The sequence below is a fragment of the Mauremys mutica genome, chromosome 6 (assembly GCF_020497125.1).
Source record: "Mauremys mutica isolate MM-2020 ecotype Southern chromosome 6, ASM2049712v1, whole genome shotgun sequence".
NCBI lineage: Eukaryota > Metazoa > Chordata > Testudines > Geoemydidae > Mauremys > Mauremys mutica.
Window position 1 is genome coordinate 97,798,981 of NC_059077.1, and position 26,742 is coordinate 97,825,722.

Consider the following 26,742-nt stretch of genomic DNA (forward strand, 5'->3'; position numbering starts at 1 on the left):
AAATACCAAAATAAAGGATTCCTATGCAATTCAGCCCTCCCTGCAGGTATGCATTATGATAGAGTCTTTAATTACATGATCACATACTCTTTTTCCCACAGGACCCATGCTTCATTCAGTTCACAGGATGGACCTGCTCTAGCAGTGAAGCAGGTCTGGACCGTTGCCTCATTTGGTGCAGAAGTCTGAATGAGACGGGATTACAGGAAGACAAAGGATAGCCTCATGGTTAAGGCAGGTGAATGCCACACTGGAGAACTAAATTCCATTCCTGCCCCTGCCACAGAGTTCTTATGTGATGCTAGTCAAGTCACTTAAACCAAATTTTTAACAGGTGTTCACTAATTGTGTATTCCTCGTTATATGTCCAACTTGAGACCATGGAGTCTGATTTACAGCAGTGCAAAGGGCTCAACTGCAACTAAAGTTAATAGGAACTATGCTTTGAACACATAAAGTGCCGTATAATGCTGAATACTCTGAAAATTCAGATCCTATGCATCCCAAATTGGGCACCCATAATTAGTAGACACTTTTGACCTTAATGTCTCTGTGCCTCAGTTCCCCACCTAAAACAGACTCCTTGGGATGCTGTGAAAATAAATTTAATGTTTGTGATGCACTTGAATAGTACGGCAATGAACACCACAGAAAAGCCCAAGAGTAAATTTAATAATCCTGTCTTCAGAGCAGAGGGTTGGGATAGCTTGCACTAAATGGGGCATGATCAATGACAACAAAACAAAATACCGAATAGCTGCTCATTAAATGATCAATTATTTCTGTGCACTCTGAGGAAAAAGGCCTGTGGAAAAACCAGCATGCAATCATGTAATTAAAGATTGCATCATAATGCACACATACAAGGACACCAAATTAATGTCGCACAGACTACCGTAGTAACTCGAGTGCTTCACTTTGCAACTTTAACACATTTCTTTTTTCTTGTTTTATTTTTTTTTGTGTTTGCATGTAAAGCATCTGTTACATTTCTCAGAGCTATGCAATATTACATATCTAATGTTAGCATAAGATACATATTTGCACCTGTTCACATCATCATTTGGTCCAATTACTGTTTCAAAAAGAGCGGTCACACACAAGGATTGCACATGGCGGAAAGGGAAAAGTTATGCCTTTCTACATATCCACACAATCCATACAGACGGCAGAGGATCACTGACAGTCTTTGGGCTTGTACGCATGAAGTAGAAGGGGGGAAAAAGGTTAAATTAAAATTGTGGTTTAAAGAAGCTGTTTCTTTCTTTCTTTAATGTCCGGGGGTTGGGGGTGTCAAGTGAGGGGGAAGGGAGCAGAGCCAAGACCAGCCAAGTATCTTCTCAGCTACCCTTGAGCCCACACACAGCCAGTAGGTGGGTAACCTTAACAAGCAGCCTGATCCAATCCTCTGAGTGATCAGAGCTATCACTGGGCACAGCATTGTGGAACTACACCAGGAACACTACTTGACTGAAATGGTGCAGCTTCCAGCCCACAGCAGTACTCCAAGAGTTCAGACAGAACTGACATTAGCAAAGCTGTTCTTGGACTTACACAGAGCTGCTGAAGCTGTAGCAATACTTGGAATGTTTGTGGAATGTTATGAGCATTCCAGATCTGTTGTTGTAGAAACCTGCATTCTTTAGTGTACACCGCCTAAAGTGCTTGGGTTAAACCTAGCTTTCCCCCCACCCTTTGGGCAGCTATTATACCACACTCCCCTTTTAGCTACATTCAGTAGCTGTAAAGGTTTGGTGAAAGCATTTCAGAGTATACAAACATTAACAAAACTGAATTTGTTTTGTATCAGCCCCTCTGTTCCTGCATCCATTCAGAATGGTGCCAGGGATGCATTTTGTTGGGAAAAATCAAGAGTAGGGTATTCCTCCTTAGACCACAATCACTCATTTCACCTGCTGTACACTCTGAAGTGCTTTCACCAAACCTTCAAAGCAGCAGCAGTGGGGAAAACACTTTCTCCAGTACAACTGCGGAAGAATCCTACATGATTCTTTACAGAACTGATCTTGGTCAGTGTTGTGTGAGCAACTAGGAGAGGGACATACCTCTCCTAAACTGGGAGGAGTGGTAGATACGCTGGAGGGTAGGGATAGGATACAGAGGGACCTAGACAAATTAGAGGACTGGGCCAAAAGAAACCTGATGAGTTTCAACAAGGACAAGTGCAGAATCCTGCACTTAGGACAGAAGAATCCCATTCACTGTTACAGACTAGGGACCGAATGGCTAGGAAGCAGTTCTGCAGAAAAGGACCTAGGGGTTACAGTGGATGAGAAGCTGGATATGAGTCAACAGTGTGCCCTTGTTGCCAAGAAGGCTAATCGTATTTTGGGCTGTATAAGTAGGGGCATTGCCAGCAGATCGAGGGATGTGATCATTCCCCTCTATTCGACACTGGTAAAGCCTCATCTGGAGTACTGTGTCCAGTTTTGGGCCCCACACTATGAGAAGGATGTGGAAAAATTGGAAAGAGTCCAGCAGAGGGCAACAAAAATTATTAGGGGGCTGGAGCACATGACTTATGAGGAGAGGCTGAGGGAACTGGGATTGTTTAGTCTGCAGAAGAGAAGAATGAGGGGGGATTTGATAGCTGCTTTCAACTACCTGAAAGGGGGTTCCAAAGAGGATGGATCTAGACTGTTCTCAGTGGTACCTGATGACAGAACAAGGAGTAATGGTCTCAAGTTGCAGTGGGGTAGGTTTAGGTTGGATATTATGAAAAACTTTTTCACTCAGAGAGTGGTGAAGTACTGGAATGGGTTACCTAGGGAGGTGGTGGAATCTCCTTCCTTAGAGGTTTTTAAGGCCAGGCTTGACAAAGCCCTGGCTGGTATGATTTAGTTGGGGATTGGTCCTGCTTTGAGCAGGGGGTTGGACTAGATGACCTCCTGAGATCCCTTCCAACCCTAATATTCTATGATTCTATGACCTTGGCTTATTTGTAAGGACTCTCCGTTATAAAACTATCTGCAGAATGATTGCTATAATTGCTATAAAATAAGAGACTAAATTTGGTCTCTTGCACCACTAGAGCTATTGCACTTGAGTGTGTATGATTTGAATCTAGCTTCAATTTTAAAACTTTATTTATATTCCAGCCATGCATAGACTGAGAGTGCTATATGAAACACAGATGAAGACAATCCCAGCCCCAAAGAGCTCATGTTCTGTGTCTGTTAGAAAAAACTCAGTTACTAGGGCCATGGCTACACTTGCAAATTTGCAGCGCTGCAGCAGGGTGTGAAAACACACCCTCTCCAGCGCTGCAAATTGCGGCGCTGCAAAGCGCCAGTGTGGTCAAAGCCCCAGCGCTGGGAGCGCGGCTCCCAGCGCTGTACGTTATTCCCCACAAGGAGGTGGAGTACGGACAGCGCTGGGAGAGCTCTCTCCCAGCGCTGGCGCTTTGACTACACTTAGCGCTTCAAAGCGCTGCCGCGGCAGCGCTTTGAAGTGCAAGTGTAGCCATAGCCTAAGGGTATGGCTACACTAAGCATCTTTTAGAGATAGCTGTGCCACTACAGCTGTGCTGCTAAAAGCTACGCAGCAGCGTAGCTGCTGTTTGTCGGCAGGAGAGAGCTCTTCTGCTGACAAATTGCTGTTCACACAGGCGCTTTCCATCGGTAAAACTTTTATCATCCAGGGTGTGTTTTTTTAACACCCCTGAACGACAAAAATTTTGCGGACGAAGTGCCAGTGTAGACAAAGCCTAAGATATCTTAGTCCTCTTCCCCAGCACCCACTCTAAACAGAGAGCCTATGCTGTCTGCAATGGGGAAAATGAAAAGAGGGAGCAGGAGAATGGATAACAGCAACAATCAGAGGACATATTCACAAAGTAGGCATTCACCACTTTAGATGATAGCAACAATTATATTATGCATATAATCGCCTTCCTGTCACTTCAAAGATACTAATGCCTGCTCTGTCTCTTTTTAAGAGCTCAGCAATAGCGAACCACAAAACTGAAAAAGTTGGTAGAGTATCACGGTCTGCTAGGCATGCTCATTAGCACTTAATTAAAATCTAGACACCTGCCATAAGAAATGTGCTCAGAAGGATGTGTAACAGGTCTGTCTTACCACCAATTACTATCATTACTTGCAGAGCAAGAGCTGTGTCCAGTTTCGGGGGGGGGGGGGGAATAATTGCAATGATGCATGCACAAGCAATTGTATTGTGGTAATTAACCACAGTATTGATTTAAAAATAATCTCTAATTGAACCAGAACTGCTTTGTTACAACCACCTCTCCCTGCCCCCCCCAAATCCTTTTAATATTGGCAAAAGAACAATTCAGTTTATCATTTGAAAGCTGATTCAAACAGCATTTATTTCCTCAAAATTTCTGTCCCAATTTCCCCTCACCATCAAAAACATCTCAAAAGACCAAGTGTTAAAAAAACTCAGTTATCCTATCAGAGGGCAATATTTCACTGGTCCTCTGGTTTGGAATAAGGGTGTTGTCAAAGTTCAAATCTAGTCATTAAGAAAGATAGTTTTGTTTAAAGCATAGGACTGCGACCGAGTAAATCTTGGTCCAATTCCTAGCTCTGTCAGGGGTTTCCTGAGATATACTGGCCAAGCTTAATCTCTGCGCATTAGTTCCCCATCTGCAAAATAGTGACACTTCTTCCCTTCTTTAACTCATCTACTCTATTTAGATTGTAAGCTCTTTTTACACATCTATATCAGGGATCAGCAACCTTTGGCACGCAGCTCACCAGGCCCGTTTCTCTACCTGCCGCGTCTGCAGTTCGGCCGATCGCGGCTCCCACTGACTGCAGTTCGCTGTCCCAGGCCAATGGGGGCAGCGGGAAACAACATGGGCCGAGGGATGTGCTGGCTGCCGCTTCCCGCTACCCCCATTGGCCTGTAGCAGCGAACTGCGGCCAGCGGAAGCTGCGCTTAGCCGAACCTGCGGACATGGCAGGTAAACAAACGGGCCCAGCTTAAATTCGCCTGTAGTTTTATATTTCCAATGTTCTTGCATTCTTCAACTGCTGTGTAGTACATTGTATGCTACCAAAACAGAGGCTACGTTTCAAATTCTGAGGCAATTGCATTTCTGTGGAGATGATGATATATAAAATCATCATCTCCACAGAAATGGAGATATATATAAAAAAAAAATCAAGGGCCACATTCCACCAAATTTACTAGAGAGTAACTTCAGTGGGCCCCATTACTAAGGGTTGCAGAGCAAGACTTCATGTTTGTAATAAGATTTAGAATCCTTTGCTTTGAAAAGTTCTGTTTAAGTCTAGATGATTCATATCTATTAAAACACAGAGATTCTGATGATTCAAACCACTAATATTTCTCTTATGGGTACCACATCAAACTTCTTTATAAGTCTGCAGAGGTGTGTCACATTGGGATATGATTGTACTTACCCATACAGACTGATCTAGCCTGGCGTTCCTATGTCTATATCTTATCTGGTCCTAAAATGACTTGCCCAAGGTCATATAGGAAGTCTGTAGTGGAGTAGGGAATTTAATCCAGGGCTCCCAAGGCAAGCAATCTTTGCCAGGAGCCCATTCTCCTCTCTACACAGTGATTACATTAAGTTTCTAAGGACTTGTCTAAGCGAACACTTAGGGCTTGTCTACACTGGCAATTAACAGAGCTGCAACTTTCGCGCTCCGGGGTGTGAAAAACATCCTTCTGAGTGCAGCAAGTTGTAGCGCTGTGACGCACCAGTGTAAACAGTGCCCCAGCGCTGGGAGCTACACCCCTCATTGAGGTGGGTTTTTTTAATGAGGCATGTTAAAGAACTGCCATGGCAACACTGCCCCAGCAGTGCTTTAGCATTGCCAGTGTAGACTAGCCCTTAGTGCACAGCACACTAGTGGGGGCAGATTTATGCCCCATCTGGTTGTGAACTAGGTGTTCACTTAGACAAGCCCTAAGCTCAGTCATCCTCTTCCTGCCCACGTCCCACGTTACTCTACAACCCTCTCCCCACGTCCCACGTTACTCTACAACCCTCTTCCCACTAAACCTACCTCCTGGCTTCTTCCATCACTCCCCTCTTTTCCCAGTTCCTGACAATGGAAAAAAATTGAAGTATTCCATGCCATTTGCTAGTGAGTTCTTTGTTCTGCCTGCCAAGCAGAGGCAGAAGCAGCAGTTCCACCACTCCTCAAGTACCGCAGTACTAAGGGAAACGCTCCCAAACTGGTAGTCTCTCTCGCTTGTGCATACATAACAAGGTGGTGATCTCCCCAGCAGTAGTCTCTCCTCACTTCTTCTTCCTCAGCTCCTCTATGCAATTTGATATAAGGTATGTACAAAGCATCAATAACCTTAATATCTTGCCATTGGACCCAAAAAAATAAAGGGCGCAAGATGCAGAAAAAGCAGTCACTGCTTTCACCTTCTGGGGCTCGGTCACAAGTTGTAACTGAAGCATATTTAGTTTCTAGGCAAGTGGCTGAGCCCCAGAAGATCTATGTCTTGTGCCCCTTATTTATCATGTGTAGTGCCTACATATTAAGGTGACTAATGTTGTATACGTTCCTTATCTATGCTGCATGAAGGAGCTGACGTAAAGCAAGTAGAGGGATGGGGGGGGGAGGGACTACCATCTTGGGAGAGCTCCACCTTGTCACATATGCACAGTGCATGAATATAGTCACACATTATATAAAGACAGTACAGTATGGAGTATACATGCCACTCCCATCCCTTTACACACTCCTCGTAGTTCCTAGATTGCGAGTAGCCTTTTTCAGAAACATGCATTTTGCACCAAGTTCTGAAAATGATTATAGATAGTACATACATACTCAACTCTTCCTATAGGGTGATCCACGGCCCACCACTAAAAATGTCCTAAGCTACAGATCCTGCTAGTCTCATTATGGGCAGATGTAGCTTCTGTGTCCCTGCTTTGATCAGCAGTCTAGAGTCAGGGTGTGGAGGGGAAAAACCAGCAGCCAGGGACTTAGAAATGAACAGGCACAGAGGTTACCTGATTGGGCTGAGACCAGGTTACAGACTCACAAAAGGTGAAGTATGCTCAGCAGTCTGGACATGGGGTAGATGCAGACTTTTAAATTGGGGTTTGTCCTCCTGCAGTCAGGCCCTGGTACAAATAGAATTTGCAGGGCTATCTCCCAAGCCACATTTCAACAGCTACCAAGGAGCAGAGCTAGTGCAGACAGTTTCATCACCCAAGCAGAAGCCTGAACCATATTTTTAATGCCTATTATGTGCAGAGTGGCAATGTCAGACTACCCTGGTGAAACTCAAGATGAGTAGAAGAGAGAGATAAGTAGTGCTATTACCAGATTTAACCTCAAAAACTAAAGCTCCCTCCTCCACAGCCACAAGTCTTTCTGCCACCTTCTTTTGTGCTAGTTGAAGTTCTCTCTCATCTCTACCGCAACCCTAGAAATCTGGACTATGAGCAAAAATATTGTATCCAGATTGTTTCCCCCAATAATAAGTACATCTAATCAAATCGGGGGGACGGAGACACACAACTATGAAACATTTATTCTATGCAAGTTCTTCTACTGCCCTCATCAGTATAGTGTCTGAGCACCTTCCAGTAGCGTATTAAGTGATGTAACTAATATCTGTTACACAGTATTCATTTTCACATCTTTTCCCTAGGGGAGGAAGTGCATCTGTATTGTAACGCTGTGTTTGGTTTTTGTGTTTTATGTACATGCTGCTGCATGTTTCCATTAGAGAATGCAAGGTCAAAGATGTGCAACATGCACTCTAAGCAGAAAGTCATACGGTTTGTAAATACATTTGTAAATTGCAAATTAAAACAGGCACACCTACACTGAGTTTGGAGGAAGTAATGGCACTTTCCTAGAGAACAAACGGAGATTAGTTTGAGTGGTTATACAAGTTTTATCTAAATTTACCCCAATTCCCACCCTAATTCCTGTAACTCAACCTCTCTCAGGTCATAAGGACAGAGTACACATTACAAAATGTAAACTGTCTCAGACATATGTTTCTTCCAGCAGCCATTAATGTCTCTTACCATACGAATGGCTAGGAAAAAAGGCTGTCATTGCGTCTCACATACTGAGCCGGCCGCAGAATGAACAGGGTCATAACTAAGAGGGCTGGACTTTTCTGCACACCCTCCTGTTAGCAACTGGTGCAGAATTTGAAAGGGAAGGAAGAAGTGCATTCCCATACTTCAAAGCTGCACTGAGATAGATGACGGAGTGAAAACACCCCCCGCCTTTATAGTCATATTTCCCACTTCCATCTTTACATCGATCCTAGTGAGTATGGAGTCCAAAGGACTTTTGGCCCTCCAGGATTCTGCTACCTATGGAGAATGATGGGAGTGGTTCTGAAAGTGTTCTAACACCTGTGATTACTTGCTTATCTATGTAATCATTTTTCAGGATGTCTCTTGACTCTGCACTACTACTAGGGCAGCTCCATGGATGGTGGCAGGATTCTAGTACTAACACAGAAAAGACTAGTAATTTCTATCACCATGTCACAGCCACTAGCTCTAAGCATGTCCACACAACACAGTGGTAAAGGCACTTATGCCCTTCCCGCATTAGTGCTATTTCCATTGTTACTACCACTGGAGCTGTCCCAGTGGTACTGAAAAGGTGGGAGATTTCCTGAAGAATGCTTGGGTAAGCACAGACACTGTTTAAAGCCTTGAAATACTGTTCTTGCTAGAAAGAGACTTTCCAAATTCAGCCAAAACAGAAAGTCTGTCTGGCTTTCTGAGGGGGCAGAAAGACAGAAGGGAAAATTTATTGCTACACTCAGCCTCACTGCCTCTCCATCCCCATGTGAACTAGTGTTGCCTTGTTTAAATGTAAGCACCTATTTAAAAACAAAAAACACAGCTTTGGAAACTCATGATAGCTAAGACAATCTCAGGGTTTTCTTGGACTCCTCAATATACCTGAACGGTAATAAACGCAGCTCCAGCTAGCTCAAAAATGGTCACCACTCCTTCAGGGATATATAGCTAGTCACATAACATACACCTTTGTAGCCTCAAGGTTAAACCCACTGATTTTGGGGCTATTCTTGAAGGCCACTTTGGGTCTCCAGCTGGTACTGTATACAGCTGCTTACCCTTTAGGAAGCAGAGTCCAAAAGAAATCACACTCGTTGAATCACAGAATATCAAGGTAGAAAGGGACCTCAGGACGTCATCTAATCCAACCCCCTGCTCAACGCAGGACCAGTCCCCAACTCAATCCCCAAATGGCCCCCTCAAGGATTGAGCTCACAACCCTGGGTTTAGCAGGCCAATGCTCAAACCACCTAGTTGCTCACTCAAAAGCATATTAGCAGCCAGGAAAGTTGTAGCCACCTCATAAGATACAGAGGGCCTAAGCACTATTGCCCCTTATCTGCACTTCCACAGCCACACTTAAAGGAAAAATGTTTCAGGGAGAGATCTAGAGTGCTTAAGGTAGTCTGGGGGAAGAGTGCCCTGTGGTGCCCTGGAGTAGTCTTGATTAGCATAAAGACCTTTGTCAAGTACATTGTATACCAAAACAAAGCCCAATACTAGTATAAGGCCATGGCTACCCTTGCAAATTTGCAGCGCTGCAGCAGGGTGTGAAAACACACCCTCTCCAGCGCCGCAAATTGCGGCGCTGCAAAGCGCCAGTGTGGTCAAAGCCCCAGCGCTGGGAGCCGTGCTCCCAGCGCTGTACGTTATTCCCACAGGGAGGTGGAGTACGGACAGCGCTGGGAGAGCTCTCTCCCAGCGCTGGCGCTTTGACTACACTTAGCGCTTCAAAGCGCTGCCGCGGCAGCGCTTTGAAGTGCAAGTGTAGCCATAGCCTCAATGTGTACGAAGGCCCACATTAAGGACAATATTATCCCAAGCTTTCCAATGACAGCAGATGCTGAATGTCCCTCAAATTTATCTTTTGGACACCATACACTTCCATCCTGGGTTATTCCAATGAGAGAGTCAGAGAAGAGTACGTTTTCCCAATCATTATGATGTGCTCTTTTTTTTGAGCTATCTAACCACCGCATCCATGAGGCTGGGATGTTTGTCCATGAAGCTGTCAAATTAGTTGTATCTCTATGTTCAATAATATCATAACCCAATTGTTGGTTAGTTTCTCCCTATCAGAGTTCATTTGTGAAAAGTGAAAAAAAAGTTAGCTGCTACCTTCATTGCTTAATTTTCATCCAATTCCTTTTGAATTAGGATGGATTAAAAATACTTCCCTCCCCACATCCCCAATCTTATTTAAACCTGATTTTTTATTTAAGTATTTGTTTTTTTAAGATTTTTTCAACTAGCTTTGAAATTGACAACTTACTTTAAGGTCCAACCTTATTAAAATCATTTAATTTAAATACAAAAATAATATTAAGCAGTACATGTTTGTTGCTAAGTTTTAAAGGAAGTCAAATCACTGAACTGGTGGAAATCAGTGGTTAAGCACCTGGACCCAAAGAGTTTGCTGACATGCAAAACCTGTTTTTGACAGCAGTAACCTTTCCTGAAAATGGAGAGAGAATATTTTCTTAATTTCAGTTTATTCAACTAGCTCAGTTCAATGACTAGTTCATTCAAAAGTTAAGAAACCAATGGGAAGTTGAAAAAGTGGAAAATCTTGGTGTCCTCTTTCAATCTATAAATAAAAACTAGATGTGAGGGTGAGATCTACTAGTTTTAAAATCCTGAAGGACACAGGGACCAGAAATCAGTTCTATTAACTACAGATAATACTTCCTTTTTTAAATAAATCCATTAGTTCTAAATGCAAGACATGTTTTGAAAACAAAAACCCAAGGCACTTTTAAGGTAGCTTTATTTAATAAAAAAAATTTGAAATGTTAGTTTGACAAATCACAAATAAAAATTCATCTAGTGAATAAGGCATGCATTATTCACATTTTTTACTACAACAAAAAAATGTAAATATTAAGAATCTAAATAAATATAAGTTAAGCTGTCCAACTGCATAAATTTAGTGTAAAGGCAGATCAATGTATTTTAATGATTACCAACCAATGCAAATCAACCTTTGTTTATAAAATACTCTTTTGCATTTGTGCTTTTTAATTAAAATCAATTTAAATCAAGTTTTCTTGTTTGCTGATTTAAATCATGATTAAAAACTAGTGACTTAAAATAACTTTGATTTAACTCAATCCACCGTTTTGAACTGTCTGTGCTTATTTCAGTTCCTTTACTTCTTCTTTCTTTCTAGGCTCAGATTTTATTTGTTGGATTTGAAGCTATAGTATGCCACAGAAAACAAACAGGTAAGTGCACATTGCTGCATCTACAGCTAGACAACTGAGAATGAAATCTTTGTAGCTCTGCACAAGTTATTTGAAAGATCTCCATTATGTGAACAAGTTATAGTGCCCTGTGTTGGGGAAAAGAATGTCTCTTCAAAACAAGGGAATAGTGTCTTCAGCAAACCTGTTTTATTTCTAAACTACACAAAATGTGATCCTGCTAAGAGATTTAAGTCTACAGAGGGGTAGTATTGGCAAACCTATTGAAACCTACACATTTCATACATACAGCTCATGGGTGATAATGGGACTTAGCTATTATTTAAAAGCCTAAATGTCTCAGGGGGGAAATCCTATTTCTCTTTCCTGCTTTCTTATAGACCAGGGGTCTCAAACATGCGGCCCGCGGGCCGCATGCGGCCCGCGGAGCTCTTCCCTGCGGCCCGCGGAGCTCCCCAGGGGAGCTCCGCAGGGGCCCCCAAGAGAAAAGCGGAGGCTCCCGCCTCCGCCCCTCTCCTGGAGCCTCGGCGCATAGAGCGCCGAGTCTCCGTCCGAGCGCCTGAGCCCCGCCCCGATCCGAGCCGCGTGGGGAGGGGGCGGGGCTGGGAGCTCTGGGCTGAGCGCTGCGCGCGGCGTGGAGCTCCCAGCCCCGCCCCCTCACCACGCGGCTCTGAGCGGGACCGCCGGAGACGCGCTCGGGTAAGGGGGGTGGGAAGCGGGACCCGCCGGGGCCGGGGCCGGGGCCGGGGGAAGGGAAGCGGGACCCGCCGGGGCCGGGCTGGGGGGGAAGGGAAGCGCTCAGGGCTGGGGCAGAGGATTAGGGTGCGGGGGGATGAGGGGTTCATGATGTGGGGGCGCTCAGGGCTGGGGCAGAGGATTAGGGTGTGGGGGGATGAGGGGTTCATGATGTGGGGGCGCTCAGGGCTGGGGCAGAGGATTAGGGTGCGGGGGGATGAGGGGTTCATGATGTGGGGGCGCTCAGGGCTGGGGCAGAGGATTAGGGTGTGGGGGGATGAGGGCTCTGGCTGGGGCTGAGGATTAGGGTGCAGGGTCCTAGTGCCTGCCCTCCGCCAGTACTGGCAAGGCAGGCTTCCCTTACCCTGAGCCTCTCCAACCCCAAACCCTCAGCCCCAGCCAGAGCCCTCATTCCCCCCGCACCCTAATCCTCAGCCCCAGCCCTGAGCACCCCCACATCATGAACCCCTCATCCCCTGCACCCTAATCCTCAACCCCAGCCAGAGCCCTCATCCCCCCGCACCCTAATCCTCTGCCCCAGCCCTGAGCGCCCCCACATCATGAACCCCTCATCCCCCCGCACCCTAATCCTCTGCCCCAGCCCTGAGCGCCCCCACATCATGAACCCCTCATCCCCCCGCACCCTAATCCTCTGCCCCAGCCCTGAGCGCCCCCACATCATGAACCCCTCATCCACAGCCCTCACCCCACACTCCAAACCTCTTCCCTAGCCCTGAGCCCCCTCGCATCATGAACCCCTCATCCACAGCCCTCACCCCACAGCCCAACCCTCTTCCCTAGCCCTGAGCCCCCTCGCATCATGAACCCCTCATCCACAGCCCTCACCCCACAGCCCAACCCTCTTCCCTAGCCCTGAGCCCCCTCGCATCATGAACCCCTCATCCACAGCCCTCACCCCACAGCCCAACCCTCTTCCCTAGCCCTGAGCCCCCTCCTGCATCATGTACCCCTCGCCCTCAGCCCCACAGCCCTCACCCCTGCACTCCCTCCTATCCCCAAACTCCGTCCCAAAGCCTGCACCCCCACCCCCTGCCGCAGCCTGGAGCCTGCATCGAGCACAGAGCCTGCATCCAGACCCCCTCCCCCACCCAAACTCCCTCCCAGAGCCTTAGGCAGTAAATCTAAGTGCGTGTTTTGTCCTTTGAGTGAGGTGCATTACTGAGTGTATATATTTATTAAAACTGCGCGGAGGAGGTGGAGAAGAGACAGGGCAGGGGCGGGGCCTCATGGAAGGGGTGGATTGGGGGTGGGGCCAGGGGCAGCAAGGGGGCGTGTCAGTGATGCGGCCCTCGGGCCAATGCACTAGTCCTCATGCGGCCCTCGGGGTCATTTGAGTTTGAGACCCCTGTTATAGACAAATGCATGAAAACAGGATATTTATTGCTCTTGCCACTTATTTTGCCTTCCCACAAAATCATAATCCTGTTTGGCACCATTTATTTCTGTGGAGATGACTGATGCTAAAACACTGTCGAATTACAAAAACCGAAAATTACTAGTAAGTTTACCTTGTTTTAAAGCAACTGCCTTTCGTATGGAGGCTAACCTTATATTAGCAGAATGGCTTATGACTGTTCTTCACATTTTCCATATGAAATCAGCTAAAGTTTCTGAGCTCCTGCCTTGTTCTTCAGTCAACCCATATTTTAAACCATGTTAATTAATACTCAACTGCTCATCTCAAAAAAAAAAAATTAAGGAAACTAACAAAGTTATCTCAAATTTATTTGACTGGAATGGGGTAGGTTAAGTAGGAAAATGAAACACTAGCTAAAAGCAACTCCTTCCCAGCTCACCCCTCCAAATTAATTCCAATTCTAAAACTAGTTCAACTCAGGGTGAAACAAGGGTGTCAAACTCACTCTGCAGAGGCATATACACATATATTAATGAATTAAGACCTACATCACACACACTGCCTTGATCTACAAAGTTAGGGACATGAGACCCTCAACAGAACATCTACATGATAGGAATCTTCACAACTCCATGAGAGGCCAAGAAGCAGAAGATTCAGAACCACTGCCATTTCTCTTCCTTTTCCATCCTTCTTTGTCTATTGTATCTTTCCTTATGTTCACATGATTTCTTCCATTATCTTCTTTGCAATCTTCCCCACCCCACATTTCAGGAGAATCTCAAACTATTCCCACTCTTACCCATTCATCAAGGCCCCAAAGAGGCTGTGTGTTCACTGGGGAGAGGGGGAGGTGTTTGTTTTTAAAAAGTCCCTAATGAAAGTGAGTGGGCTGGATACAAGGTTGACCTTGACTAGGTAAAGTCTGCCTGTGCCTGGTCTTAACTAGAATTTTACACCAAGGTACCAATCTGTGTAACACACACAGTTTTGGCGATGAAAAGGTAAGCCACAAGAAAGATGCTTCTCGTCATCTTCAGCCGACTTTAACTTGAGTCAACTGTCTACAAATTTGTTCATTAACCTTACATTAACTGGCAAAGGTTAGTGTGAACACTCCCCACATATTTGTTCCAGGAGGCAAACATTTGTTCTTCCCTTCAGTTCCCATGGATGAACACCCTTGGGTAAAGAACAAACATGTGTGGGGTGTCCACACCAGCATCTACAAACAGATACCTCAGTTAACTCCAGGTTTTAAAAAAAAAAGTGTCAAATGAAGACTTATCCGATGGGAGCAGATGATTTGCTGCTTCCCCCCTAGGCTTCTTATCAGATGGACTGTTCTGCTTGCTCCTGAATGCTTTGGTATCTCCTTCTTAGGATATCTCTAGATCTTATTCTTTTCATACAGACTAGCATTACACTATTGTAACCCCTTATTTTATTTTAATACATTCTTCATTTTACTTTAAGGCAGTGGTTCTCAACCAAGGGTACACATACCCCTGGGGGGGTTGCAAAGGTCTTCAAGGTGTACAGCAACTCATCTAGATATTTGCCTAATTTTACAACAGGCTACATGAAAAGCACTAGTCAAGTCAGTACAAACTAAACTTTCATACCGACAATGACTTGTTTATACTGCTCTATACACTATGAGTGTTTTTCAAACTGGGAATCATGATTTACTGTATAATTATATGGTAAAAAATGAGAAAGGCAGCAATTTTTCAGTAATAGTGTGCTGTGATGCTTCTGTATTTTTATGTCCGATTTTGCAAGCAAGTAGTTTAAGTGAGGTAAAATTTGGGACTACTGTACTGCTTTTTTTCAAATTCTTTCCTGAGCAGTCAGTAGAAGGTGCAGCAGCTCTTCCTTCTTCTAAACCTCTTGGAAGAATGCCCAGAAATCCAGCAACACCTAGGTTCTCTCCTCCTTCCCTTCTGGCTCTCAAAGGACAAGCCCAGGCCCAATGTCAGGAAGATGAAAGATCTTACTGTAGGTCTCCGCAGTGCAGAGTATAACAGTGCACTTTTTGAAACAGTGGGGTTGAACAGCCCCACCCCTCTGTATTTGTCACTCATCCAACTCTGAATAAGCACACTGGATGGGTTTTTCTGCTTAATATGATCAGCAGTTAAGCTTTCATTGAGTAATTATTTTAATTACATTTTTAATACTTATAGTATATATCGTTATATAGCACTACAAGTGTGACAGACACTTGCACAAATAAGACGTGGTCTTTGGCTCAAAGACCTTACAACAGTAGAAAAGAAAGGGAAATAAAATGAAGGAAGTTGGAACACATATGAGAAAGAAAGAATTTTTTTAAGCGGCAGGAAGAATGGGGGTGGGTTCGGCATTGGTGGAACAAAACAATGAAAGATAGAGCCTGGACTATTGGACCAAGGAGAACAGTACAAAGGGGAGAGGGTGAAGTACAATAAAGGGAAGCACATACGGCGGAGTGGTGGCTCTTGTTGGGAAAATATCTCTCTCTTATTTGCCAAGGGTGTCCCCAAACATTGAAGACAATACTACATTGGTTGACATTCAAAGAGCGTTCCTAACCATAAAGGTCTAGAAACTAATCAAGCGGGTATATTCCGTAGTATCTTACTCCATCATGGAACTAGATTGTTACATCTGGACTGAACCCTACAGGCTGGGCATCTGAAACCACTTACCTAATCCACTTTGGGAGTGGTTTTGGGGATAGAGGAGCAAGCCTTTAACACACTTAAAGCATGTTTTTCTATTTTAGACAAATATTTGCAATTTGGTCTGGAAATTGACAGAGCTAATGAATATTACTAGAATAAATCTGTCAGCACATGTGTACTGCTCTCAAAATTCTGCAACCAAAAACAAAGAATAATTTTTTGTTGGGTCAACCACATAATCCTTGTAATTCTGCCCATCCCCATCTCCATTTATTTGCAGGTTCAGTCATTACAGCTCTAAAATATAATCAATGCAAGCATGTCCATACTGTTTTGAGACGCAGAGATGATTAGCTGAATTACACACCAGTCTAAAAGTGATGTGAGTTTTGTATCCTTTTTTCCTTTTTTATGATCGATGTAGAAGGACTTGAAAGTATTCTCCCTATACACCTCTACCCCAATAAAATGTGACCTGATATAACACGACTTCAGATATAACGCAGTAAAGCAGCGTGGAGCCCCAAGCCTTTAAAGCACCACCCGAGCCCCACTGCCAGAGCTCCAGCGGTGATTTAAAGGGCCCGGGGCTCCCCACAGTAGCTGGAGCACCGGGCCCTTTAAATCCCCGCCAGGGCTCTGGCAGCCAGGCTCAGGCGGAGATTTAAAGGGCCAGAGGCTCCAGCCGCTGCAGCTGGAGCACCGGGCCCTTTAAATCACCGCTGGGGAAGCCGGTCCGGTCCGGCACGGTATACCGGACCAAACCCAATATAACACGGTCTCATCTACAAGGCGGTGAGATTTTTTGGCTCTCAAGGACCGCGTTATATCGGGGTAGAGGTGGTACCTACTTGCTTTATAAAAGTCTTATCTAGGAGGACTAGTGAAGTGGTGACAGGACAAAAGACAAAATAAAAATTGTGCAATGGAGAGGAGAAGGGATTTTTAGTCAGTTTAAAACCAAAACACACTGTTCAACTTCACTAATGTTTTGGATACTGACCATGCTGTCACCCCTTGCAAAGAAGTACCAGATCCTCCAGCAAAATCATGGAAAACATGACAATCATGATTTCCAAATCCACACAGGTATATTTAAGCGCCCTTTCAGGTCTTCTTTATATAGTAAAAACCACATACATAATTATTAAAGGTCACCTTTAAATATTATTTGAAAGTGGTGTATTTATGTTCCTCATTGCTTGGGTTGTAGCACAGAAAGTATACATAATTGTTGCCATCTTGCAAGAATGTGTATTTTGAGAACTGCAATTACCTTGTGGCATGATTTTCCAGAAATGGGTGCTCACAACTTCAGTGAAAGGGGGGGAGGGGGGGGGAGGAATCAAGTAATAAAATAAGAAAAGCTGAAAGTCAAGGTATCTACTTAATCCCCAACATTAAGCAAGTCACTTGCTCTTGAAATAATGAATCTTGCCTCAGCTGTGATAACTAAAAGGAAACCGATTACTTGGTTTGTATCTAATGCAAGTACACAGTAAGAAATCCCATGTAATTTAAGGCACAACAGCAAGTTTGTGTATGCACTTTTGTACATACTTAAAAACTATAAATATCTGAACAGGAAAGTTTTAGCTTGTTTCTTATAGGTTAGTACACTATGAAGTGTACCAAAAAGATGCATAAGTATCTTGCACTCAGCTTTCTTTTTACAGAAAACTATTAAGTCATTGTTCTTAAACTGCCCCTCCCCACAAATATCACTTGGCACAAAATACAGATCACTGTTGAGAAGGATCTAAAGTAATGCTACAGCTGCTTAGCTCTTCCCTTGCACAGAATTTTGCATTCATTTCTGTTCTAGTCTGTATTTCTATTTTATAACAAAACAGCCTAGTTATTTATAGGCTTTCCAAGGATTAACTACACACTCATAAGAATAAACCCTCAAGAGGTTAACCTCATCCTCTTAAGCTTCACACACTACCATCCCAGAGATAGCTGGCAACCACAGCCAAGGAGAGAAAAATAATTCAGCAGTTTGCTAATCCTTTAGCCAATCACTTCATGCAACAGTGGAGAGCTCTTTTGGAGGTCTACAAATCAATCTGTCTTGAAAAGTACTGTCAATCCAAAAAGATACATTTCACAGAACCATTAGCAACTAATGTCAAACTAAGCATTCATGTCTGTATGCTACATTCTCTATACTAAAATACCTTTCCAATTTACAGATCTGTAGTTCTAAATTAAGAATGTACACTTTATAGAAATGTCTGGATTTTATTAATGTTGCCCGTATATAAATCTTGCAAAATTACGTTATCGCTGACAGTGGGATAGACTAATTATAACTGTCCCTTAGCTCTTCCTGGTGTGAGCTGATAGGCATCTTTGATTTTCCAGCTTGCTGCTTAATCATATCTTTAAAAAAAAAAAATCCCTTCAAGTTCTACCATGATAATCCACTTAATCCTTTCATGCCATGATCTGGATTCTCCCCAACCCCCAAACAGACTTCAGGCAAAGCTCTGAAATCAGTGGTGCCAAGGAGTTAACAGGTGCACCTATCCTTTACAATCAAACTTTTCATTTAAGTATCTAGCAAATCTACTACTTAACTCAATCAACTTTAGTGAAAAACAGTAATACAATGAACACTGACTGGTGTAATTAAAAAAAAACAAAACAGACATGTACAATGGCTGAAAAGTAAAATACTTAGCTCAGCCAAACTAACATGTAGTGGCTTGACATGAGTAATTAGACAATCCCAATAACACATTTCAATAATCATTAGTAAGGGGCTGTGAATGAGTGTGTGCATGAACACACATCTCACAACTGATCTTCCAACATCTAATTAAAGAAGTTAACACTACCTGAATTTTATTTTTACTCATTAAAGTTTCTGAATGCAACAGCTCACTCATTATTCCTCCAATCTATATATGCTTTCTTTATATACACTGACTAAAAATTGCTTTTACATGAGGTAGATAATTCCCCTCCTCCTCCCCACAATATCTTTCAGTCCTGCTCTAAATTCAATTTTCTCAAGTAGCTAAAGTAGTAGTGTGTTTGCATTTTAAAAGTGGCCTATCAAGAAACAAGTCTTAAGGCTTGTCTACACTTAAAATATTAGTGTCACAACTGTGATGCTGTAGTGCTTCAGTTTAGACACTACCTGGGCTGATGGGAGGGATTCTCCCCGAGAGGTGGTAGCTAGGTTAATGAAAGAATTCTTCTGTCGACCAAGTGCTGTCTACAAAGGGACTTAAGTTGGTTTAACTATGTTGCTCAAACAGTGTGGATTTTCACACCTCCAAGCGACATAGATGGGTCAATCTAATTTTCTAATGTCCACTAAATTACAAGGTTTGGTTTTGCTTCCCCTCCCCCCCAACTCAATATATGCGCCCAATGGAAACACAAATTCAGTCTTGACTCTTTAATAACTAAATTAATGAGGCAAGACTGAATTTGGAACCAGTTATTTTGAATTATACCATGTCAAGGAATCACAATCCTTTTTTAAAAAGGGAAAGAAAAATCAGTGCTCAGACAGAAATGCCAAGAATGCAGATTTTACCAAGTCAGGGAGAACACCTAACAGAACATCTGCTGAGAAAATGCTTAACTTTCTTCCCATCCCCAACATTTATGGTACAGAAATATCTTTAGCATGATGATGCCATAGGCTACTTGATTGTACCTTATACTGTTGGAGAATGCTTTGGCCTATTTGCATTTTAAAGAAGTCTTTCATGATCTTTCACGCTCATAATAGATGTCTAAACCGTTAAATTACTATTTCTTTTCTTAGCCTGAAAGACACTGCAGTTTAAGAGCATGGCCCCTCTATTGTTCTTTACACTAAGTCGGGTCCCTGAACAATACTGACAGCTGCTATCAAACTGGGCTGCGTTTACTTTCAGTGCAGCTGCTGATTGTAGGAATAGCCAGCCTCCTGATGCCTCCTCCCCTCTGGGGAGACAGGTTGACACACTGCACGTTCAATGAAGGGGAGCAAAGGTCCACTGAATTGTCAACCCAATTTTATGCTACTCTGATTTTCCAGGATGCACACAATCCCTTTCAAACAAAATCAAGCATATGTCAGAGCATGAAACTTATTGTGCAGCATAGGATAATTATTGATCACCTAAAACTGTAAAAGATCACTTTGACATGCATCTGATTTCTGGTATGCATAATACAGAGATCTACAGTGAAAATTAAAATACATTTGTGCTAACTACATGTTTATTCCCTCATTCACAACATCTGAACTACAACAGCATTGTTGAGTACTCTTTCATAAAACAAATGGAAATGTTTCTACTGAAGGATAATTGGTAGTTTAAAATTAAATAATTCTGAGATTTCTATTCATAAGATTAACATACCTCTCCCTACCTCCAAAAAACCCTCCCTACAAAAGTCTTAATTGTACTCTGTAGTTGTAGACCTAAGAGCACAGAAGTGAACAGTACACATTCAGGAAATGCTACTTGGGACAACACTATCATAGCGAGTTTGATAAAACAAGTTTTGCTATACAGTAAGTCTTCGCTGTCAGGTTAATTTCTTGGTCCAATGACAAAGATGTTTTAATGCCTTTATATATATACACACACATATACACACACAACGCACTACGCACTGTGCAAAAGTGTCCTACAGGTTTAGTCCACTATGAAAGGACTTTTTATTCAGGATCTGCCCTCAGTGAAATTGTACACTTTTAAAACAGCAAGAAAACACCGCTCTATCAATCTTTGCTAATCAAATATTATTCATACAGTATGCTTGCATGTATATTTGATTTGATCTTCAAAATAAGGCAATTCATTACACAAGCAAACCACAGATAAGACTGCAGACAAATGCAGATGTAACTTATATTAAACATGATTAGTGAATTAACTCAGTAACAGTCAAAATTTGAAAATAAGGGAAAAACAGGGTTCCGATTTGAAGGGGGGGTATGTTTATGCAAAGCTAATCTGTCAAGTGTAATAAAGCAGCTTGAATAAAATTTAAGCTGAAAATCCACTGAACCTCCCCATTTGAGGGAGGGAAAAGCTATTAAAAGGAAATGAAGGTCACCCTCCCAGTTTATTTCACCTAATTGACTGCCAATAGCTTACCACAGGCAAACCGACTGCAGAGCTGCAATTGAGAAACTGATGAAAGGAGAGTTTTCAAGCTGAGGCTCATTCTTTTAATCCTCCCTCGCTCTTATGTTTTTTTTCCCCCCATCTCCAGTTGGGATGTAATTTTAAGCACAGATGGATTAACTGGTTCCATTGTCTGTAGACGTCATTGGACTATGGCACTGTTAATCCGTACAGCAGCATGTCTAATTATCATTACAAAGTGTCTGAGGGAACTATAAAGACCAGCAGGACATCTTCTCACAAGCAATTAACATAAATTGATAAATGAGTAATTTGAATCCGCTCAAGGCGCTCACATATGAATAAAATCAGAAAGGACGGCTTCTTGTTTCGGCTACTTCTTTCACTTAGTCTGGAAGGGCAGAAAACATGAGATATATTCTAGACTTAGTGATGGGGGAAATGAACTCATGCAGTGGAAGGAATGCACGGTTCACAGAGTTCATTAATGCAAAACAAATGACTTGTGATTGACAACCAGTCACAAACAAGTAGTATTAACTTATTTCAGCATAGTTAGAAGCACAAACTTGGTGAAAGGATATTAGAACATTATGTCAGACAATTAATACTACTTCAAAAGCAAGAGAAGTTTCCTTTCATTAGCCTGCTACTATAAAATTCATGAAAAGATGCAGAAGAAAGGAAAAGGAAGATGACTGAATAGTTGTACAGGTTCCAAAAACTCAAATGTCACAAAAAAGCAGGAGGCAAAACAAAGGTAACTTAGATCAAGTAGCATACAATACCCATGATCAATAGATAATAAATCTTTCCCAAACTCCCTGGTCTTTCTTGCAGAAAAGGTTTTGATATAATATATGGGTGCAGGGAATGAAAAGACATTCTGTTACAAAATAAGCTGCTGTTAATTCTACCTCCTCTAAAATCTGAGTGAGCCAAGTCAAATAAATCTGAGCAACAATATTAGGTATCAAAACAGAATTAGATATCAAAAAATTCTCAAGTTTATTTTAAAATGACCAAAGCAATAAGAAATGAAAGCTGGTTATACACACTGTAGGAGGTAGACCTGGAAGGCCACGTACCCCGATGATGGCATTTAGTTCAGCCATGGTCACTTGTTTGGCACGTTCTACTGCTTGGGCCACTTGCTGCTGATGCTATTTAAAATAAAAAAAAAAGTTAAAATTTGTGTTAAGTTGTTGAACAGCTATACCAGCTTCTCCTCTTCCCACCTCATAAAAACATCAGTACATTAAAACCAAGACCAGTATGCACAAAAATAGTTTCTGTAAAGAAATCTGCACAGTAAGACAGAAGCCCAGGTTATCTATTATAGGTCATCTTATGCCAGTTAAGATGTAAAAGTACTTGATTTGTTACTCATTGCTTAAGAGAGTGAGGCAAAAGTCATAAAGGAACTTAAATGTTGGAAATTTTTAAAGAGAATATCTTCTAGTAACTAAATCATTAGTTTCCAACTCAGATGAGAAGGTTTGACAACTTTAAGCTAGTGTCTATTTTATAAATAATTTATAACTCCTGCATCCAATATAATGAACATAGTGGAGGTATCAACAAAAAGACTAGGCAGCTTCCTACATTTAATCTAACAAGAGCGTCAAATAGTCTTTGCAACTATGAAGTATTTGAAAGTCTAATCCAAAGCAGGTTCCAATACTGAACAGAAGTAGTCTTTAATATGCTACAGCTGAAGTCAAGCAATGTTTTTATACCCTTGAACAACATTTTGTATTTGAGTTACCACCTGTGCGTTACCTACCCAAAAATAATATCTGAATATTTTAGCACTGAAGGCCAACGTTCTTATTTTACACAGAATTTGACACTTGACTATTAAGTAGAACTTAGTATTGTCATTAAAGATGAAAACAAAAAATTGTTTTATAGTCATTTTATAGTTCTTCCTGAAGAGAATTAATTTGAGGTTAAGGTATTGTCACCAGTTCTTCAGTTTAAACTCGGATGTTAGACCAAATTAGCAGGGGGACCTGGGAGATTACACACTTCAGCTATAACAGATGTTTCTCACACTTGAGCGTTGTGATAAAATTAACATCTTAAAACTAGCTAATTTGCAAACAGAGAAGCAACATAATTGCACTTTAACAGCTGAACAGTTTTACTTACTTCCTGAGACAAAAATGGGATGACTTGTGCACAAATAGTATTCAATCTCTTGGCGATTTCTGTCTATAGAAAAAAAAAGGTAAATATTTGGGTTAAAACATGCATGAGGTATGTTATCATAAATCAGCTACTTTACAGGGTCATATATTAAGTATAAGCATTGTAAAAATTCATAAAGATGTCTAGTGAAAGTATAAATGATTACTAATAGGCTCCTAATCAGGCCATTGACCTAGTTCGTTACTCTAGGACATCTGCTATGTCTCAAGTACCTAATCTCTATATATATTTAAGGAAAAATCTGGTCTTTATAAGTAGCTCATTAACAAGTAAAGGATTTGTTCAAATCCAACACAAGTTAAAGCCTTTTAAAAGGCAGATTTATTGCTCAATTTACCAAGTTGCACAGAACAGTGTTCTACGAAAATGGCATGTGAAGTGAATATTCTTTCATGTGATTTTTATCAGGTGCTGTATTCAGACAATCCTTTTAGAGAGCAAGATGTATTGCCTGCCATGAGGAATTTACAATTTAAAAGTTAAGAAAAAAAGAACACAACAGTTCAAATAATGGAGAGGATGGAAAAGGTACAGCAGAAAGGATTACTGAAGAGGTGCATATGAAAGAGGAGAGGGTGCTTGGCAGGTAAGTAGAGGTGGGGAGCATGACAGAAGGGCATGAAGAATGTGACATGGACAAAAGGAGCAGAAAGCAATGGAGGACTGAGAGCTGAAAGAAATAACAATAGACATTGAGGTGCGAAAAATTTTTGCAGGACCTTGAAACTGAAGAAACTGATCTAATAGAGAAGGGATAGTGAAGATAGATTAGGAGTTTTTGAGACAGCAAGATAGAATCAGAAGTGTACACGAAATATCCAAGAGACAGGTGCAAAACAGGGCAGAGACTTGGCAGAGAGATTGATTTGGGAAACATCTATTTAGAAACAACTGAAATAATGGAGCAGATGAAGGAAGGAACAGAACCCTGAAGGCAAACATACAGGGGGCATGGCAAGGATAAGGAATCACTGAAGCAGTGGATAACTTATCAGAACAAGACTACAGAATTGTAAAAACCAAAAGAGAAATAGTAGAGGAGAAAATGATCAGCTTCACTGAAGACAGTACAGAACAGAGCTTAACCGGCAAATCTCAAATATTTCATTATCAAGGGAAAGGATGTTTTTACCTTCCTTCTCAGACACAGCACAGCCTAGAGTGGAGCACGTGCCTGCTGAGGGACCAGGAATTCCCAAATTCTATTCCCAACTGTGACTGACATTCATCTTTTTTACATACAGAATTTCAGACATTTATTTATACCTCACTACACACCTATTACTTATATAGTAAGTGTCCTCCAACTTGTAGCATGTCAGTATCAGAACTAGGATTAGTAGAACCCAGATCCCCTGACTCCAAGAATTGTACCTAATACCCTCTACATCATCAACATGAGTCTTCTTCATCCCCCCGATAAATCACTAAACTCTCCATCTCTGTTTCCCCGTCTATAAAATAAGAGATAGGGTTAACAGAAGATAACGGTCTGTTGATAGAAAGGATTCTCCATCCATTTACCTGAAGTCAAATTCCAATATTATGGTGAATAGAGGAACTCTTACTCAAAGATCTTAGCTGCAGCTCACAGCTGAAGATTCTGCTGTGAAGTCAACCACTGAACCTCCTCCTCGCCCAATCACCCTAATGATCCTAGGAGCAGATTTTCTGCCCCATTCTGCTCCCTTTGCACCATCCAGGAAGAACAAGAGACATGGAAGCCACCTGCAAGTTCCTTGCGGGGATTCCCTGTGTGTAGGGTAGTGCCCAACAGGTGCAGAACTAGTAGAATTGTCTGAATGCTCCCCTCTCCACAACCCTTGGCAGGGAGGCTGGAGAAGGACAATACACTGAGCTTAGCATCCTAGGGAACTAAAGCCAGTTGATGCAAGGTAAAGTAGTCCCAGGGCCCTGTAGCCTGCATCAGAGCTGGAGCAGAGAATCAGGGACCAGCAGCCAGTTACTTGATAGCTGTTCCACTGAAACCTGGCACAACCAATAGTATTTCCCCTTAACATGATTTTTTTTTTTAAAAGGGGTGAGAGGGTGGAAAGGAGGGAGGGAAACAGAATTCCCTTTCCTCGGAGGAGGAAGAGGTGGTTGCTTCTCTGACCTTTCCTTCCCATTCCACAGGATGACAAGTGCCCAGAAACAGCTTTTTTATTTAAATAACGGTTGGAGTGGAGATCATTTTATTTGCATTCTTAGTCCAGGGGGGCAGAGTCTGCCTGGGGTCTTCAGTGCTAGTGCAATCCAAATAATAATAATCATAATAATAAAAAAGAATAGCATCAGTAATATGGGAAAGCTGTTACATGTTTGTAGCAGTTTTAAAAATGATCAAGCTATTGCTGGCCAGTTTGTGCATTTTTCCTAAGTTTCACGTACACAACTAACACTTATGTAGTTACCAAAACTCACTCTTTGCAGCATGTTCCCCACACACACTAGCCCCTCCTGAGCTGGAGATCTGCCAGCAATTAGGATGCCAGTAGACTGCTGTGTAATGGGCTTGAATCCCCATGAGAGAGGAGTGATAATATATAGTTCCTGATCGACTGAATGACCTAATTAAAATTAGGTCATAAGTCCTTTGTTTTCAGGATGGGAGGAGATGAGTTCTAGTTTCAGGTGGAAAGCAGTTTTGGTCAGAAGAGCCTAAGTGAAGATTCTCTGGCCTGTAATCCTTTACTGTAACTGATTAGAGATTTTGCTTTTGGGGGTTAGTTGTGTGTTTTTTAAAGCAAGATTTCTAAAATATTTGGAGTTTCATGGAAGTCTCACATTTGGAGGTGTGGGCCCTCTGTTCATATACAGGGATTAAAGAAATTAAATGAAAAATGGTTCAAAGTCAGTAAAGCAAGACAACAGGACCACTGATCACTTTTTGGTTCCTAGTAGTTGTCCATGAAATTTAACATCCCTATGGAATTTTCAGATTTCTTTTCCCTAAAAAACCACTAAATGGGTCAGACAAATGTGAATCTCTTGATACTGGTGGACAATAATCAGTCTTTTGACCTTACATCACTGAAGTATTTGAGAATTAGTTTACATCCAATCTGCATTTCAGAATTTGTGGAACATTAAGATATTTACATAGTTCAACCAAAGAGGTTACCAGAGATATTTGTGACATGAAAAAAAAAATACATGAAAAATCAATAAAAGGTTTTTGGGTTTTTTGTTAAATGCACTGCCTCCACTGTTCCTCTTAACTCTTAATTCTTGATAAATGTCACCTTTTACTGTACAGTGAAAGGTCAGTTGCTAAAACATGAGACAAGGTGGGTGAGGTAGTATCTTTTATTGGACCAACTTCTTCTGTTGGTAAGAAAGATGCTTTCGAGATAACAGAGCTCTTCACGTTGTTAAAAATGGGCACTTA

At 42.1% G+C, this 26,742-nt stretch overlaps 1 protein-coding gene across 2 annotated transcripts in view; it reads right to left on the minus strand.

The window, feature by feature from the left end:
- LOC123372520 (transducin-like enhancer protein 1) overlaps nt 1-26,742 on the minus strand; it is a 99,320-nt gene that overhangs the window by 54,663 nt on the left and 17,915 nt on the right. The window contains exons 5-6 of one of the 2 annotated variants that reach the window (XM_045020665.1): nt 23,292-23,354; nt 22,226-22,300 (exon numbers count right to left, since the gene is read on the minus strand). In XM_045020665.1, coding sequence (XP_044876600.1) covers nt 22,226-22,300; nt 23,292-23,354 — 138 coding nt within the window. Of the gene's footprint in view, nt 1-22,195; nt 22,301-23,291; nt 23,355-26,742 lie in introns of both variants that reach the window. The other variant, XM_045020663.1, reaches the window with a different exon arrangement.